The following is a 19574-nucleotide window of genomic DNA, read 5'->3' on the forward strand; positions in this document are numbered from 1 at the left end:
AAAGTCGGCGGGGCGTTAATGGCGCCGCTGCCGCGGAGAATGTCACGGGTCTGCGCAAGGCAGCCGATTTTCGGCCTGCCGATATTCTCCCTTCCGGATGGGCCGAAGTCCCGTCGACGTGATGACCGTTCACGTCGACGTGAATCAAACCTCCTTTTCATCGGCGTGACCCGGTGCTCCAGGCTCACGCCGACCAGCGAGGAGGTGAGTGACGGCCTGGGGGGTTGGCTCTGGGCAGGAAATGGCGTGGCCGCAGACTGATTGCGTGAGGAGAGGTGTGTCTCGGCTTGTGTGTGTGTGTGTGTGCGGCGGGGGGGGGGGGGGGGGGTGGTTAGAGTAGGCTGGGCTCCGGGGGAGTGCCGGGAGGGGGTCCGTGCTGGGGTGGAGGTTGGGGGGGGGGGTCTGTGCCGGGGTGGAGGTTGGGGGTTGGGTGGGGGGCCGTGCTGGGGTGGAGGTTGGGGAGGGGGTCCGTGCTGGGGTGGAGGTTGGGGGGGGGGTCCGTGCCGGGGTGGAGGTTGGGGGTTGGGGGGGGGTCCGTGCTGGGGTGGAGGTTGGGGAGGGGGTCCGTGCTGGGGTGGAGGTTGGGGGGGGGTCCGTGCCGGGGTGGAGGTTGGGGGTTGGGAGGGGGGTCCGTGCTGGGGTGGAGGTTGGGGAGGGGGTCCGTGCTGGGGTGGAGGGTGGAGGTTGGGGGGGGTCCGTGCCGGGGTGGAGGTTGGGGGTTGGGGTGGAGGTTGGGGGTTGGGGGGGGGTCCGTGCTGGGGTGGAGGTTGGGGGTTGGGGAGGGGGCCCGTGCCGGGGTGGAGGTTGGGGGGGGGTCCGTGCTGGGGTGGAGGTTGGGGGTTGGGGAGGGGGTCCGTGCCGGGGTGGAGGTTGGGGGGGGGGGCCGTGCTGGGGTGGAGGTTGGGGAGGGGGTCCGTGCTGGGGTGGAGGTTGGGGGTTGGGGGGGGGTCCGTGCTGGGGTGGAGGTTGGGGGTTGGGGAGGGGGTCCGTGCCGGGGTGGAGGTTGGGGGGGGGTCCGTGCTGGGGTGGAGGTTGGGGGTTGGGGGGGGTCCGTGCTGGGGTGGAGGTTGGGGAGAGGGTCCGTGCTGGGGTGGAGGTTGGGGGTTGGGGGGGGTCCGTGCTGGGGTGGAGGTTGGTTGGGGGGGGGTCCGTGCCGGGGTGGAGGTTGGGGGTTGGGAGGGGTCCGTGCTGGGGTGGAGGTTTGGGGGGGGTCCGTGCCGGGGTGGAGGTTGGGGGTTGGGGGGGGTCCGTGCTGGGGTGGAGGTTGGGGAGGGGGTCCGTGCCAGGGTGGGTGATGGGAGGGCAAATGAGTTGGTCCACCTGGCCAGGTGCTAGCCTCCAACAGTTGGACCCATGCGGTCCTTGCCACCTGGCTGGGGGGAGGAGGGGATATGGGCAATGATGACATGTCATCGTTCCCCTCCCCCCCCCACCAGGCCGTCATGTTTTCAGACCATCCAGCGATGTTGGCCGCCGTGGTGGCAGCCGCTCATGTCTATGTTGCCCTGGATGAGGAGGAGGAGGAGGAGCGTGCCAGAGAGGCGGCGCAGGCTGCCGCAGAGGGGCAGGCGGCAGCCGCCCAGGCTGGAGGGACACCTGACCGACAGGACGAGGAGGGGGAGGAGGACGTCGCGGCCCCACGGCAACGAAGGTACCCGAGGGCGCCCCGTGTGTACCGGCCCCGGCAGTCATACCAGGACCTCACGGACCGGGAATGCAGGAGGAGACTCCGGATGAGCCGGGAAACCGTGGCACACATCTGCCACCTGCTGACACACCTGTCACCGCGTGGCACTGGCGGGGGACACCCTCTCCCTGTGTCCGTCAAGGTTACGGTGGCCCTGAACGTTTATGCAACGGGGTCATTCCAGGCACCGAGTGGGGACCTGTCCGGCATATCGCAGACATCGGTGCATCCGGGCAGTGACAGATGCCCTTTATGCCATGGCGCACCGCTACATCCGCTTCCCCGTGGACCGGGCCAGCCAAGATGCCCTGGCCGTGGGCTTCTCTGCCGTTGCCGGGTTCCCCATGGTCCAGGGCGCGATCGATGGGATGCACGTCGCCGTGCGGCCACCTGCAGAGAACAGGGCCGTGTTCACTAATAGGAAGGATACCTATTCAATGAACGTACAGGTGGTCTGCGACCACCGCATGATGATCCTGCATGTCTGCGCCCGTCACCCAGGCAGTGTACACGACTCATTCGTGTTGTCGCGGTCATCCATCCCCGGCATGTACGAGGGACGCCATCCCCGGCTGAGGGGCTGGTTGCTGGGCGACAGGGGCTACCCATTGCGATCGTGGTTGATGACGCCTATACGGAGGCCACGCAATGAGGCGGAGAACCGCTACAATGATGCCCATGTAGCGACAGGGGGAGTGATCGAGAGGTGCTTTGGCGTGCTGAAGATGCGTTTCAGGTGCCTGGACCTCTCTGGGGGCGCCCTCCAGTATCGGTCAGATAGGGTCGGCCGCATCATTGTGGTGTGCTGCATCCTGCACAACATAGCCTAGCAGAGGGGCGATGTGCCGCAGGCAGAGGAGGGCGGAGTGGAGGAGCAGCAGGAAGAGGCCCAGTCCTCCCCAGATGAGGGGGGGGCAATGGTCAGGGCAGACGGGGTAGACACAGGCGGGTGGCTGTCCACCGTTACCGGCTGGCCCTGCGGGCACGGGACAGACTGATAGACGCCCGCTTCACTGACTAGATGGGCGTGGGAATCGGGTAGTATGGCCACAGACCGCACACCATGACAACAGCCGACCACCCACACCCCCCACCCATCCACCCACCCAGCACCCTCACCCCCCTCCCCAACCCCACACACCCCACCCGCATGCACACCACCCCCCCCCCCCAATTGCCGATCCACCGGCGGCACAACGGGCCGGGCTCACCCAGTTGCGGGTGGACGCGTGTCTATCGCAGGCCATGGAGGATGATGACAACCCGCCTCCGATGAGCTCCTGGCTCTACATCGTTGGACTATGTCTGACCCATGGCCACAGTACCACCATTCACCCGGACCATCCCTGCATGCGGCTGTGACACTGCAGCGCACGGTCCCGTCCTCTGCCCGGGGGATGTTGATGGCGGCCCAGGGGGAAGGGGGCAGACTCACCTGGGGCTGAGGTAAGACCACCCGTCACACACACACTTGCGCTCAACGTACATGACACGCCCGCACACTTTGGACAGAGCACAAAGGCAGCTTCGGTAGGTGTAACATTGACTTTAATAACCAAAGGAGTTCATGCACGTGCCCTAGCCCCTAAAACTCATCTGTGCCCTGCACCCGTGCCAACTTACTCAGTGTCTAATTGTTTGGCCTTACGGGCCCTTTGACTACGTCTACGTGGTTCCCCAGACGGTACAGCAGAACTGGAGGTGGACTCCTGTGATTCCTGCCCTCTGACACTGGATCCCTTTGGTGGCCGTTTCCTGGGGCGTCCTGGCCTAGATGGGCCAGGCTGCGGCCCGGGCGACTGGGATGGCGAGCTGCCAGCCTGTCCTGCCCGTTGCCCACCCGATGCACATGGGACGGAAGGGGGGGAGTCCGAGGTGTCGCGGTGTACCGGGACCTCCCCTACAGAGGGAGCCGGGACGGACCACACCACCTCCTCCTCCCTCGGGGTGCCCGATGGCCCCCAGGTCTCTACATGGGTGGGGGATGCGAACGGACTGGCCATCCGACGCGCCCCCGACATCTGGCGCTGCCAGTCCTGGAGGCCTGTGCTGGTATCGACAGGGGTCTGCAGGTTTGCAGCCATGGAGCCCAGGGGGTTGTCGAACCCTGTCTGTGACAGTGCGACGCCGGCTCGCACATGGCCACTGGCGCCGATGCCCTCAGCGATGGCCTGCTGAGACTGGGCCATGGCCTGCAGAGACTGGGCTATGGCCTGCTGAGACTGGGCTATGGCCTGCTGAGACTGGGCCATGGCCTGCTGAGACTGGGCCATGGCCTGCTGAGACTGGGCTATGGCGTTGAGCGCCTCTGCCATCTGGCGCTGGCACTGGCTCATGGCCTCCTGTGAGAGGGCAGCCATTTCCTGGGCCACAGACGCCGCCTGCACGGAATGCCCCAGGCCTCGCAAACCGTTCCCCATGTCTGACACCGTCGCACCCATTGCCTCCACCGCGGACGCCACCCGTGCGGTGTCACCTGGGTGGCACGCATGACCGGGACCACTCCCAGCTCCTGGACGCGGGTGGACTCCTCCACCTGCGACCGCAGCCGCCGCAAGCCACCCGTCACCCTATTCGCTCGTCTCCGTGTCGGTGGTTGCATCGGATCTATGTGTGGGTGTGGTAACTGCAGGAACCCGGGATCCATCTGGGCGGCAGATGTTCGCTTGGCCTGGGCTGCCCTCCCACCGCCCGGTCCCTCTGCTGCTCCTACCTCCACCTGCTGTACCGGGACGGCTGTGTTGTGCGCACCAGTGAGTGTACCAGACGCCTCATCACTAAGAGTGTTTCTGCGATGGTGGAGGGTGTTGGTGACAGCAGTGGCGTTGTGTCGTGCTCTTCGTCCCACTCTGAGTCCATGGCACTTTGGGGTGGGGGTTCGTCTCCACCCATCCACTCTGAGTCACTGTCCGGTATTTCGTCTTCCCGGGTAGGGGTGTCCTGGGTAGCGCTGTCCCGGGTAGCGCTGTCCCGGGTAGCGCTGTCCCGGGTAGCGCTGTCCCGGGTAGCGCTGTCCCGGGTAGCGCTGTCCCGGGTAGCGCTGTCCCGGGTAGCGCTGTCCCGGGTAGCGCTGTCCCGGGTAGCGCTGTCCCGGGTAGCGCTGTCCCGGGTAGCGCTGTCCCGGGTAGCGCTGTCCCGGGTAGCGCTGTCCCGGGTAGCGCTGTCCCGGGTAGCGCTGTCCCGGGTAGCGCTGTCCCGGGTAGCGCTGTCCCGGGTAGCGCTGTCCCGGGTAGCGCTGTCCCGGGTAGCGCTGTCCCGGGTAGCGCTGTCCCGGGTAGCGCTGTCCCGGGTAGCGCTGTCCCGGGCAGGGGTGTCCCGGGCAGGGGTGTCCCGGGCAGGGGTGTCCCGGGCAGGGGTGTCCCGGGCAGGGGTGTCCCGGGCAGGGGTGTCCTGGGTAGTGGTGTCCTGGCTCGGATGTGACGGGGGCCTGTGGCTGCCCCCCTCATCGCTGGGTGGTCGCTCCCGCACGTGACGGGGGTGTCGTCTCCCTGTTGCTCCAGGTCTCTCCGTCTCCCGTGGTGTGCGAGGGGCATCCTGCGGGTGTCGCATGCTGGAGGGTCCGGGTCTCTCCGTCTCCCGTGGTCTCCGAGGGGCATCCTGCGGGCGTCGCATGCTGGAGGGTCCGGGTCTCTCCGTCTCCCGTGGTGTGCGAGGGGCATCCTGCGGGCGTCGCATGCTGGAGGGTCTGGGTCTCCCGTGGTCTCCGAGGGGCATCCTGCGGGCGTCGCATGCTGGAGGGTGCGGGTCTCTCCGTCTCCTGTGGTCTCCGAGGGACATCCTGCGGGCGGTGTGCATCTGCGGGGATGGGTGCCTGGACGTTTGGTCCTGCGATACACAATGAAGCATGCATGGTTAGACATCAGGCAGTGATCAGGTGATACGGGGGAGGGGGATATAGGGGAGGGGGGATATGGGGACGGGCTGTTGGTGGCTCACTTGCTCGTGGGGCCCCGACCTCTGCATCAGCAACCTCCCGGTCGTCAGGTCCGCCAGCCAGTTCCAGGGCCCTTTCCTCGTGTACGGTCAGTGGCCTCTCATCAGCGGGCCCTCCTCCAGTCCTCACATGCTCCCTATTGTTGTGTGCGCGCTTCTCCTGTGGGGGGGGGGGGGGTGGTGGCAGGTAAAAGGCAACAGTGTTAGGCAGGTATATGAATGCACGCCATCGGTTGCGCGTGCATTGCAGAGGTTAAGGTTAGGGCTGGATTCACTTGGGGATATGGGGGAGGGGGGGATATGGGGGATATGGGGGAGGGGGATATGGGGGAGGGGGGATATGGGGGAGGGGGGATATGGGGGAGGGGGGGATATGGGGGATATGGGGGAGGGGGGGATATGGGGGAGGGGGGATATGGGGGGATATGGGGGAGGGGGGATATGGGGGAGCGGGGGATATGGGGGAGGGGGGATATGGGGGAGGGGGGATATGGGGGAGGGGGGAGGGGGGATATGGGGGAGGGGGGATATGGGGGATATGGGGGATGGGGGAGGGGGGATATGGGGGATGGGGGAGGGGGGAGGGGGGATATGGGGGATATGGGGGAGCGGGGGATATGGGGGAGGGGGGGATATGGGGGTGGGGGATATGGGGGTATGGGGGATATGGGGGTATGGGGGATATGGGGGAGGGGGGTTATGGGGGAGGGGGGTTATGGGGGAGGGGGGTTATGGGGGAGGGGGGTTATGGGGGAGGGGGGTTATGGGGGAGGGGGGTATGGGGGATATGGGGGAGGGGGGATATGGGGGAGGGGGGATATGGGGGATATGGGGGAGCGGGGGATATGGGGGAGGGGGGGATATGGGGGTGGGGGATATGGGGGTATGGGGGATATGGGGGAGGGGGGATATGGGGGAGGGGGGATATGGGGGAGGGGGGTATGGGGGATATGGGGGAGGGGGGATATGGGGGAGGGGGAGGGGGGATATGGGGGAGGTGGGATATGGGGGATATGTGGGAGGGGGGATATGGGGGAGGGGGGATATGGGGAGGGGGATATGGGGGTATGGGGGATATGGGGGAGGGGGGTTATGGGGAGGGGGGATATGGGGGAGGGGGGTATGGGGGATATGGGGGAGGGGGGATATGGGGGAGGGGGAGGGGGGATATGGGGGAGGTGGGATATGGGGGATATGTGGGAGGGGGGATATGGGGGAGGGGGGATATGGGGAGGGGGGGATATGGGGGAGGCTCACCCTGCCTGCTCTGACGAGGTCGTTCACCTTCTTGTGGCACTGGGTGCCTGTCCGTGGTGTTAGGGCCACAGCGGTGACGGCCTCTGCCACTTCCCTCCACAGACGCCGGCTGTGGCGTGGGGCAACTCTGCGGCCGTGCCCGGGATACAGGGTGTCCCTCCTCTGCTCCACCGCGTCCAGGAGCGCCTCCACATCGCGTGACTCGAACCTCGGGGCTGAGCGACGGCCCGCCATCCAGTCGGGTGTTGCGGTCGGGTGTTCCGGTCGGGTGGGGGGGAGCTGCGCGGCCTTATGAGCCGTCACGCCGTGCAGCGCGTATGACGCTGCACGGCGTGAACCATTGCGCAAGCGCGGATCCCGTCACGTCGCTGCTAGCCCATTTCGGGCCGGAGACTATCGGCCCATTTTTATGACGTGACGCAAGTGGGATTTGCGCCGTTTTTTGCGCCGATCGGCGGACTTTCCGCCGATAACGGAGAATTTCGCCCCTGGACCGTGATTCACCGATATAAAGGCAAGTGTTGACACCGGCTTCAAAACTGGCGCGAGCGACGCCGGCGTCAACGGGCCTCCAGGCCCAATAATCCTCCCCTACGGGGGCTAGAACGGTGCTGGAGTGCTATGCGGTGCTCTGGCTCCGAAAGCCGGCCCCACACAGCCGGCGCGAATCCGCGCATGCGTGCCACGGCCATCTCCGTGCCGGCGCGTTGCGCGTGGTTCCCATTTCCACACCGGCCCCAGGGCAACATGGTGGAGCCCTACAGGCGGGGAAGAACATAGCCCCCCCCCCCACCCCCGGAATGAGCGCGCCCCCAATCGCGGGCCTGGTCACTGTGGAGGCTCCCCCCCGGAGTCAGATCCCCCCCACCAGGACGCTGCCCACAGCCAGAACGCCGAGGTCCCGCTGGGTAGGATCATATCGCACCGCCTCCCCCCCCCCCCCCCCCGACCAGCCCGGGCTCGGAGAATCCCGGCCCTTGGCTCTCATTCTGCAAACAACAGTGAAGGCGTAGTCCTCGCCATTCATTATGCTTGCACCTGCCCACTGATTCTTCACAACTCACAGTATCTGGAGATCCTTTTCAGCGCAGGGAATTTCTAACCTGTTCGAGCTGGACAAGCAACAGTGTTTCTCCTCAATCAGTAGGATTGAAGAGTTCTCTCCCAAGACACGCAAAGTTTGAACAATAAGTATGAATTAGAATATTTAATTGCAAAGTCATGTCAGAAAGTAAAATAGGGAGAGAAAGAAAGAGAGATTCAGAGAGAGAGAGCAAGAGAGATGAGAGACTAAGGTTGGAAAAATTAAAAAATCGCCCAACAATAAAGTTTAAATTTTCAGTACCGTATAGGTTGTTTCGCAATAATTAAGATCTATCATGTTGCTTACAATTCCTTACACTTCTTAATTTTTTCTGCCATTTTTGGTGGATAGCTTCTGCAACCTCATATGCCCTCAATGTATTTTAATGTTGACTCTCAGTGAAGTACTGGTGAGATGACAACTTGTAGGGGAGCAGGGAATATTGGACTACAGCCTCCTGGTTTCACATTTAACTGCATATGGAGAAGCCAGAAGTTGCTGTCTGATTTACTTCTTGATTACATGAATGCAGATAGGCTCGCTGCAGTTCTCAATGTGAAATACAGATCAATGTGTTTTTTTGTGTTTGGGTAAGATTGCCGCTGGTGACATTTTGATATTACTGAGGTGGTTTTGATTATCTTACTGTGTGTAGACCTGTTGACCCAGCAAATAAATAAATACCCATTTAAGGTCTGACTTCAAACTTCCAATCATAGGTGAGAAATGATGGAAAGGAGGGATTTATATAGCACCTGCATGGCCTCAGGAAGTCGAAACGTACTTCACGGCAATGAAGTATGTTTGAAATGCAGTTACTGTAATGTGGGGAACGAAGAATCAAATGTTGCCTGTTTTATTTTTCACCTGTAAAACAATACACGTTGGCCATACTGAGAGAATCCTGAGGCAATATCTTTGGATAATTGGGGCATGTATCTTAGAATGTTGGTACTGGTAGATACATTGATTGTTAATATTAACCATTTCCCAGTCATGTACGGGTAGAGGAATGATTCCTTATACTTTCTCTACCTTCACTATTGTTTTAAAAAAAATACTGTACAAATGAGTGAGAACTGCCCATTTCTCAGTATCAGTAGCTTGTAGCTTTGCAACCGTAGAATAGAATAACTCTGCTAAGGGTGGCAAGGTGGTGCAGTGGTTAGCAGTGCTGCTGCGACGCTGAGGACCCGGGTTCGATCCTGGTCCCGGGTCACTGTCTGTGTGGAGTTTGCACATTGTCCCTGTGTCTGTGTGGGTCTCTCCCCCACAACCCAAAGACGTGCAGGTTAGGTGGATTGGCCACGCTAAATTGCCCCTTAATTGGAAAAAGGTAATTGGGTACCCTAAATAAACAAATAGAAAAAAAAGAATAACTCTGCTAATGGTGCTCTTATTATCTGCAGTTTTAGAGTTTGTGTTCAACAGGGCCCAAATGTGTTGTGCTGCAGGATACAAGTTCATTTCTGCAATTCCTTAGCAGTGAATTCTTGACCTTAACCATGCCATCCATAGGAAGTGAAGGATGGACTTTAGCTTGCTTTACAGAGGGAAGTTAAAATAGGAGGTTACTACCCAAGTTGGCTTTGAGCCTCTTCAGTTGCTAGTTATAAGATAGCATTATTACAGCTCTAACTGTCCACTTCATTTGTAGGAAGATGACCAACATTCCTACATTCATAGATTATCATAGAATTTACAGTGCAGAAGGAGGCCATTCGGCCCATCGAGTCTGCACCGGCTCTTGGAAAGAGCACCCTACCCAAGGTCAACACCGCCACCCTATCCCCATAACCCAGTAACCCCACCCAACACTAAGGGCAATTTTGGACACGAAGGGCAATTTATCATGGCCAATCCACCTAACCTGCACATCTTTGGACTGTGGGAGGAAACCGGAGCACCCGGAGGAAACCCACGCACACACGGGGAGGATGTGCAGACTCCGCACAGACAGTGACCCAAGCCGGAATCGAACTTGGGACCCTGGAGCTGTGAAGCAATTGTGCTATCCACAAGGCTACTGTGCTGCCCCATTCACATCTCAAAGAGCAGGAAGGAAAATGCTTATTTAAAAAAATGTTGGTCTTCTGAATCTGATGTATTACTATTGGGCGGCGAAAGCCGAGGAGGTATGGGGCTGGGGTAGAATGTGGTTGAGCATGGAGGCAAGTCCTTATCTGGGGTCGGGTTTGCGGGTGCTGGCAACGGGCACCACTCGCGTTTGCCCCAGGGAAATACTCGGGTAGTCCAGTGGCAGTAGCCACGTTGAAGATGTAAAGACAATTTTGGCAACATTTTAATTTGGGGTCGAGTCAAAGCTGATGCCGGCTTCAGAGAATCAAGCGTTTGAGCCGGCGAGACTGGATGCTGGGTTTCGGGGATGGGAGGAGCTGGGGTGATGGGAATGAAAAACTTATTTTTGGAAGGGAGTTTTGCAAGTTTGGAAAAGTTGACAAAGAAGTTTCCTTGGGAGGAGGCTTTTAGGTATATGCAGGTGTAGGACTTTGCAAGGAAGGTTTTTCTGACTTTTCCGGTGACACTTCCCTCATTATTTGAGGGGGATGTTGTCGTTGATGGGATTGGAGGTGGGTCATCCTGTTGATTTATGGGAAGATTTTGGAGGAGGATATGGCGTCACTGGAAGGGGTTAAGGCCAAGTGGGAAGAGGAACTGTGGGTAGCATTGGTGGAGGGGTTGTGGTGTTGAGGAGGGTGAATGCCTCAACCTCATGTGCGAGACTGGGGTTAATCCAGTTAAAGATGGTGCACCTGACGAGGTCAAGGATCAGCCGGTTGTTTGAGGGGGTGGAGGAAATTTGCGTGCGGTGTGGGAGAGGTCCTGCCAATCATGTACATGTTCTGGTCCTGTCCGAAGTTGGAAAAATTTTGGGGGTCTTTTTCAGCACCATGTCAGAGATCTTGCAGTCCCCTGGGGGTCATATTTGGGATATCGGACTTGTCGGATCTGCAGACAGGAGTGGGGCCAGATGTTTTAACCTTCGCCTCACTGATTGCTCGCAGGTGGGTCCTGTTGGGGTGGAGGTCAGCCTTTCCTCCAGTATGGCTTGGGGACCTGATGGAGTTACTGTATTTGGAGAAGGTTACGTTTACGAGAGGGGCGTTTGAGGGGTTCCACAAGTTACGGAGTCTGTTCATTCTCCACTTTAAAGAATTGGTTACTGTCAGCTGCTGGAGGGGGGATGGCTGTTCTTTGAGTCATTGGGGTGTTTGTTGGTAGAGTGGTGGGAGGGGGTTGTGTTGGTCTTGTTGTTTTGCATTGGTTTGTTTTATGTATAAAATGTTTAAAACCGAATAACAATATTTTCCCCCCAAAATTTGGTAACGATTTAACGATCTTGTCGCATCTGTCTTGCTATCGGAACAACGTCGTTAAATCTCGCAAGAGACCTCGCGCGAGATTTGCAACGCTTGAAATGCCTTGCGAGGTTTAACAGAATCATTGGGTGCGGGGAGGAGAGATCAGGGCAGCCAGACAAAATGGCAATCTGGGGCGAGATTCTCCGAACCCCCACCGGGTCGGAAAATCACCGGGTGCTAGCGTGAATCCCACCCCCGCCGGTTGCCGAATTCTCCACGGGATATTCGGCGGGGGCGGGAATCACGCCGCGCCGGTTGGCGGGTTGGCCCCCGCCACCCCCTCCCCGCGATTCTCCGGCCTGGATGGACCGAAGTCCCGGTGCGAAAATGCCTGTCCCGCCGGCGTAGATTAAACCACCTACCTTACCGGCGGGACAAGGAGGCGTGGGCGGGCTCCGGGGTCCTGGGGGGGGGGCGATCTGGCCCCAGGGGGGTGCCCCCACGGTGGCCTGGCCCGCGATCGGGGCCCACCGATCTGCGGGCAGGCCTGTGCCGTGGGGGCACTCTTTCCCTTCCGCCTTCGCCACGGTCTCCACCATGGCGGAGGCGGAAGAGACTCCCTCCACTGCGCAAGCGCAGGAATGCCGTCAGCGGCCGCTGACGCTCCCGCGCATGCGCCGCCCGGAGATGTCATTTCCCCGCCAGCTGGTGGGGCACCAAAGGCCTTTTCCGCCAGCTGGCGGGGCGGAAATTCGTCCGGCGCGGGCCTAGCCCCTTAAGGTTGGGGCTCAGCCCCCAAAGATGCGGAGCCCGCTATCTTCAATCTGAACTTGTAATATCCTCCTTCTTGCTGAAGAATTCAAAGAATAAAATTCCAAAGACACTGATATTACATGAGGTATGGTGCTAATTTATTATCTACACTTTCAGTGGATTAAATTATCGTGTTTTCCAGGTATGCTGTGATCGCCTATGGATGTGCAAGCTGTCCGAAGATCACCTGCGGGAGAGATGGTTGTGGCACCGAGTTCTGCTATCACTGCAAACAGCTCTGGCACCCTAATCAGACTTGTGACAGTGCACGTCAACAGAGAGCCCAAAGTCTTCGGATTCGTACAAAGCAAACTTCAGGCCTGAATTATGGCCAAGAGGCGGGCAATGGTATGTTGGAGAGTGTCTACACAGCCATGACTCTTACAAATTCAACAGTGCCAAGCAACCAAATTAAGAACAAAGGAATAAGGTGCAGGAGTAGACCATTCAGCCTGACTCTGCCATTCAGTTAAATAATGGCTGAGCTTTATCTCAATGCCCTTTTCCCCTACTAACCCCATATCCCTGAATGTCTTCAAGATCTCCTTGAAGCCTCTTTGCATCGTCCTCACAATTCACATTCCACTTTGTTTTGTGTCATCCGCAAATAAATATTACATTTGGTCCACGCACCCAAATCATTGATTTAATTTGTGAGTAGCTGGGGCCCAATTACTGATCCTTGAATACCCCACTGGCGACAGCCTGCTAACCTGAGAATGACTTGTTTATTCCTACTCTCCCTGTCCAATAACTAACTCAATCCATGCTAGTCATAGAATCATAGAATCCCTGCAGTGCAGAAGGAGGCAATTCGGCGCATCGAAGTCTGCACCGACCCTTTGAAAGACCACCCAATCACCCACCCTTTTTCCCCATAACTCCACCTAACCTTTTGGCAATTTAGCATGACCAATCCACCTAACTTGCACATCTTTGGACTGTGGGAGGAAACCGGAGGACCCGGAGGAAACCCACGCACACACTGGGAGAACGTGCAGACTCCACACAGACACTGTCGCCCAAGGTCTGAATCGAACCCGGGTCCCTGCCGCTGCGAGGCAGCAGTGCTAGCCACTGTGCTACCATGCCACCCTGTATATTACCTCCAATCCCATGCTTCCTAATTTTGTTTACTAGCTTCTCAAAAGCCTTCTGGCAATTCAAATACACAAAATCCACAGGTTCCCCCTTATTCTGCTGGTTACAACCGTAAAATCTCCCACCATATTTGTCAGACATAATTTCCTTTTCATAAATCCATGCTGTCTCTTCCCAATCTTGTCATTATTTTCTAAGTGTTCAGGGATCACACCTTTTATATTGTATTCCAGCATTTTCCCTACTGCTGGCATCGGCTTACAGATCTGTAGTTTCCCAATTTCTCTCTCCTTCCTTTCTGAAATAATAATCATCTTTATGAGTGTCACAAGTAGGCTTACATTAACACTGCAATGAAGTTATTGTGAAAATCCCCAGGGGTCACATCTACTACCTTCCAATCTGCAGGAACCATTGCAGAATCTATAGAATCTTGGGAAGGTAACCACCAATGCATCCACTAACTCAACAGCCACCTCTTTCCTTTTTTTTATTTTAATGGGATGTGGACATCGCTGGCTGGGCCAGCATTTGCATTGCCCATGAGAAGGTGGTGGCTTCTTGAACCTCTGCAAGCCATGTGGTGTAGGTACTCCCACAGTACTGTCAGGGAGAGGGTTTGAGGTATTTGACCCAGCGACAGTGAAGGAACGGCGATCTATTTCCATGTCAGGATGGGGCACTTGCAGGAGGTGGTGTTCCCATGAATCTGCTGCCCTTGTCCTTTTAGATGATAGAGGTCATGGGTTTGGAAGGTGCTGACAAAGGAGCCTTGGTAAATTGCTGCAGTGCATCTTGTAGATTCAACACTGTGGGTAGCAGATAATTAGGTCCAGACGATTTATCAACTTTCAAACCCATTAATTTCTCCCTAATACTACTTACTTTCAGTTATTCACTCTTGGTTCTCTCGTATTTGGGGAAGTTTCTGGTATCTTTCTCTGCAAAGACAGACATTTGTTTAGTTTCTCTGCAATTTACTTATTCCTCATTATAATTTCTCCTGTCTCTGACTCTAATGGGCCCACATGTGCCTTAGCTAATCTTTTCCCTTAAAACATTTTTTTTTAAGAGTACCCAATTCATTTTTTTTCCAATTAAGGGGCAATTTAGCGTGGCCAATCCACCTACCCTGCACATTTTTGGGTTGTGGGGCAAAACCCACGCAAACACGGGGAGAATGTGCAAACTCCACATGGACAGTGACCCAGAGCTGGGATCGAACCTGGGACCTCGGCGCCGTGAGGCCACAGTGCTGACCCACTGCACCATCGTGCTGCCCAATCTTTTTCTTTTTAAGTACCTATAGAAGCTTTTACAGTTCATTTCTACGTTTCTCGTCAGTTTACTCTCATACGCTATTTTCCCTTTCTTTATCAGTTTCTTAGACCTCCTTTGCTGAATTCTGGAAAAGAAGCTCCCAATCCTCAGGCTCAATCGTCAATATCCAAATGTGTACTGCCTAACTTCAGTATTCGTTAGGAATTTGTATTCGTCAACATGAACGAATATCACTGTTGAGATGTGAAATATTGTTCCACTTTCTTCATAGCTTCACTTTCAAATGTTTATTCTTTAAGTTTTATGTAAACTTACTGTTGAATGCATTTTACTGTCTCACAATAGCATGATTTTATCAACTGTATCCAATTGGAAACCAGTTAAGGTACCATAGATGGTAAAGAGAATATCATAGAATTTTTATAGAATTTACAGTGCAGAAGGAGGCCATTCGGCCCATCGAGTCTGCACCGGTTCTTGGAAAGAGCACCCTACCCAAGGTCAACACCTCCACCCTATCCCCATAACCCAGTAACCCCACCCAACACTGGGCAATTTTGGACACAAAGGGCAATTTATCATGGCCAATCCACCTAACCTGCACATCTTTGGACTGTGGGAGGAAACCGGAGCACCCGGAGGAAACTCACGCACACACGTGGAGGATGTGCAGATTTCCCACAGATAGTGACCCAAGCCGGAATCGAACCTGGGACCCTGGAGCTGTGAAGCAATTGTGCTACCCACAATGCTACCGTGCTATAGGATTTGCGTTTTATGCCCTTTTACCTTTTTATATAGATTTGATAAACTATTCAAAGGCTTCTTTGATGTTTTCTTATTAGCTGATGATATCAAGCCATGCCCACGATGTGGAGCCTACATCATTAAAATGAACGATGGGAGCTGTAATCACATGACCTGTGCTGTTTGTGGCTGTGAGTTCTGCTGGCTTTGCATGAAGGAGATCTCCGACCTCCATTATCTCAGGTAAGAGCCAGGTTCTTGGAAGTTTTGGAAGTTGTGTTCTTGATTTTGTAATCCTTTGGGGGAGCTGGGGGTGAAAAAACAATCACTTATTATTAGAAAGGTTTGCATGATGCATGACTCAGTGAGTGAATGTTATGCAATTTTATGTAAAGTGCATAACAAAGGAAAACCTGCTGTACTCCACATGGGGCCTGAATAAAGGTCTGTGTAATGGAAGCATAATTTATTATCCCCTCAACATAAAGGTCAACATTCCATTTGTTTATTTGTTTTGTTCCTGTGCACTATATCATAGAATTTACAGTGCAGAAGGAGGCCATTCAGCCCATCAAGTCTGCACCGGCTCTTGGAAAGAGCACCCTACCCAAGGTCAACACCTCCACCCTATCCCCTTAACCCAGTAACACCACCCAACACTAAGGGCAATTTTGGATACTAAGGGCAATTTATCATGGCCAATCCACCTAACCTGCACATCTTTGGACTGTGGGAGGAAACCGGAGCACCCGGAGGAAACCCACGCGCACACGGGGAGGATGTGCAGACTCAGCACAGACAGTGACCCAAGCCAGAATCGAACCTGGGACCCTGGAGCTGTGAAGCAATTGTGCTATCCACAATGCTACCGTGCTGACCGGTAGTAGTAATGATGTCTGTTAATGGCACCCAAATCCTATTTAGTCTTCCAGAGCTCCTGGTTTCTCTCCATTTAGGAATTATTCTGATTTGTCATTCTTGGATCCACAGTGGATGACTTCACACTCCTCCATGTTGAGCTTCACCTGCCACTGTTTATCCCAATCACTGAATCTGTCCACCTCCCTTTTTTAACTTCTTGGTCCCATCTACCCAACTTACTGTGTCTCTTAGTTTGATGTCATCTGCGGATTTGGATAAGTAACCCGCTCTTTCTCCCTCCAAGCAATGATTACATAGTGAAAAGCTGAGGCGCTTGTACGAATCTCTGAGGAACACTACTTGTCATATCCCACTAATCAAGAGTGCATTCCCTTTATCCATATGATTTATTTCTACCTCCCACTCAATTATCTAGAAGACAGCCCAACTTATAACTCGGGCATGAAAATTTAAACAGCTGAGCCACAATGACATTCCTGGAACAGGTTATTCAGATCAAGAAGGTCCTAGAATTCCCTGGTTTCTTGCTTCCTGCTCTGTTTGCTTATCCCACATGGAGCAGCAGTAAGAACATTTATAATGAGGCTCAATTATTTGGGGGGGCACAATGGCCCAGTGATTAGCACTGCTGCTTCACGGCGCCGGGGTCCCGAGTTCGATCCCAGCCTTGTATTACTGTCCGTGTGGGGTTTGCACATTCTCCTCATGTCTGCATGGATCTCACCCTCACAACCCAAAGATGTGCAGGGTAGGTGGGTTGATCACATTAAATTGCCCCTTAATTGGAAAAAAAAAAAGAATTGGGTACTCTAAATTTAAAAAATAAGTAAAAAGAAAAAAAGAGACTCAATTCACGGATTTTGGAGCAAAGTAATGCTCCCGTTCACAACGTAATGCCAGGAATTGTTTCTGTGAGCTCCCTGTCCACCATTTAGATAACCCTTTGACATTCATTGGCATATTTGGACATGAAGGTTGCCATTTGAGCACCAGAAGCCTGTGATTTCGATAAAATCTTAGCTGATGTAAATCACTGCCCACAGGAATTAAAATTGCTTGAAACAAAAAGCTGATTTTCTGTTCTTGAGAGAGGATGAGTTGGGGAGGCGACAAGATTTTCACATTATTCCGTTTTGGCACCAGCGTCACACTAAGTTTTTCACCATGTCTGCACTAAGAGTTCAGTAGAATGCTGCAAATGTCAGTCCAATCCTTAAAAACTGACCTCTCCAGTCTCTCATCCACTATAGTCTAAAGTGGCTGTCGCTTGACTCCACATGAGATGAAATCCACCTGCTGTATCTTGTTTAACGCTTGGGGGCGCAGCTTGTAACATCACCTTCACAATTCCACTGGATGGTAAGAGCTGACAGTTCGTTAATTTCCCTTTTCAATCTGTAAAAACTCACCAGTAGTAAAATAAATCTGTAGCTGTTCGGTGGTGTTTATTACACACGTGCTAAATTCCTTCTTGTTCTGAGCAGGAGTACAAAATGCCAAAAGCTTGAAACTTGAACTCGGATGCTGCGTGACCTACCGAGTATTTCCAGCAATTTCTTCTTGTATTTCAAATTTCCACCACCTGTAGAATTTTGCCTTTTCTATTTATGCTTGTTGCCAGCTTTGGATGTACTTAGATTGCATGTTAACCCAGGTCAGGGGTCATGTATTGTCCTCCTTCTGTAGTAATGTCGCCATCTAGTGGCATGAGGTGAATCCTGTGATGCCTTGATGTTCTTCTCTTGTGGTAACAATCCCTGACTTCTGTTGTCACTTACAGCCCTTCTGGTTGCACGTTTTGGGGGAAGAAGCCATGGAGCAAGAAGAAGAAAATTCTTTGGCAGCTTGGCACACTGATTGGTGCTCCCGTGGGCATTTCTCTCATTGCTGGAATTGCTGTTCCAGCCATGATTATTGGGATCCCAGTTTATGTTGGTCGGAAGGTAAGAATGATTAATATAAAGTATATCTTCTAGCAGCTTGTAACAATGGTCTTTCCTGGCTGTAACATTCTCTGATACCTCAACGTAACAATTATTGAACATAAGCAAGAGGAGCAGGGTTGACCATTCAACCCTCCTAATCTGTTCCAGCATTTAATAAAGAAAGTAAGCCACCATAGTTCCCGAGGACCATAGGCCCTTTTTGAGAGAGAGAGCTGACTGGTAGTGATTCAACCTGGGGATCACTACACCTCAGGTAAGGGGCAAGGTTGAGAAGATGGGATAACCTCATCTGGTATAGGACTTGAACCTGCATTGTTCACGATGCTTGACATCACAAACCAGCCATCCAGCCAACTGAGCTGGGGTACAAATGCAGGTCATTCTGCAACTTCCGCAATTAACCATTATACTGTTTCAATGCAGGCATTTAATGTCGTCAAGATATTTAACTGCCGGATCTATCCTAGTTGTACTTGTTCCAGTTTTTTATCCCAATGTGTTCACACATGCAGTTGCAAAGGGTTACTGGGTGACGATCAGGAGCAAGGACATTGGGTACACCTTAGAAAATAAGAAACCAATCGGTGTGGCAGAGCAAAGCGATCTCTGGGTACAGGTGATCAATCATTAAAAGCAGAATTACAGGTCAGCAATGCAGTTTGAAAACAAACGTAGCATTGGATTTATTTTTTATCTCGGTCGTCAGAACATGGAACTCGGTACCATCGGAAATGGTTGAAACAACAAGCTTCAATGCTTTCAAAAGGAAATTAGATGAGTACATGAGAGATGGGGGAATAGGAAGATGCATTGGAGGGTTGAGCGGAAATCAACTGAATGGGGGAAGACTTGGGTGGAGTTCATTGGGTTTAACGGCCGTTTCAGTAATTTTTACGACCCAAACCAAAGATTTCCCATTCTGACTAAGTTTGGCTAATTAAGCAACAGGCTTAAGCTTGATCAAATTGGTTTTGACTGAAAATTACCTCAGCATTTTAGTTTATGTCAGTAGGTTTGGAGGCTTGTGCTTGTGTATTTGTTTTACTCCGAACAGTTATACTAATTTGCAAAGTGGAATGGGGCTCTTTGCTCTCATATCTTCTGTAATGCCCATAATAAAACAAGCGCATTATATTTTACATCATATGCTGTTTACCCCAAGTGTACAACCTAAACCTATCAATTTCAGGAGTATTATCCCTTAAGATGGGTGGCACGGTAGCACAGTGGATAGCACTGTTGCTTCACAGGTCCAGGGTCGCAGGTTCGATTCTTGGCTTGGGTCACTGTCTGTGTGGAGTCTTCACGTCTTCCCGTGTCTGCGAGGGTTTCCTCCCACAAGTCCCGAAAGACGTGTTGTTAGGTAATTTGGACATTCTGAATTCTCCCTCTGTGTACCCGAACAGATGCCGGAATGTGGCGATGAGCGGCTTTTCACAGTAACTTCATTGTAGTGTTACTGTAAGCCTACTTGTGACAATAAAGATTATTATAAGATAGGAGAAAGTTGGACGCATCAA

The 19574-nt window shown here is 54.0% G+C and overlaps 1 protein-coding gene across 3 annotated transcripts in view; it reads left to right on the plus strand.

The window, feature by feature from the left end:
* Positions 1 to 19574, plus strand: part of rnf19b (ring finger protein 19B) — a 362883-nt gene that overhangs the window by 328741 nt on the left and 14568 nt on the right. For all 3 annotated transcript variants that reach the window (XM_072500961.1, XM_072500962.1, XM_072500963.1), the window contains 3 exons: positions 12240 to 12445; positions 15325 to 15469; positions 17889 to 18051. In XM_072500961.1, the coding sequence (XP_072357062.1) occupies positions 12240 to 12445; positions 15325 to 15469; positions 17889 to 18051 (514 nt within the window). The remainder of the gene's footprint in view (positions 1 to 12239; positions 12446 to 15324; positions 15470 to 17888; positions 18052 to 19574) is intronic.

Source organism: Scyliorhinus torazame, chromosome 1 (assembly GCF_047496885.1).
Source record: "Scyliorhinus torazame isolate Kashiwa2021f chromosome 1, sScyTor2.1, whole genome shotgun sequence".
Lineage (NCBI taxonomy): Eukaryota > Metazoa > Chordata > Chondrichthyes > Carcharhiniformes > Scyliorhinidae > Scyliorhinus > Scyliorhinus torazame.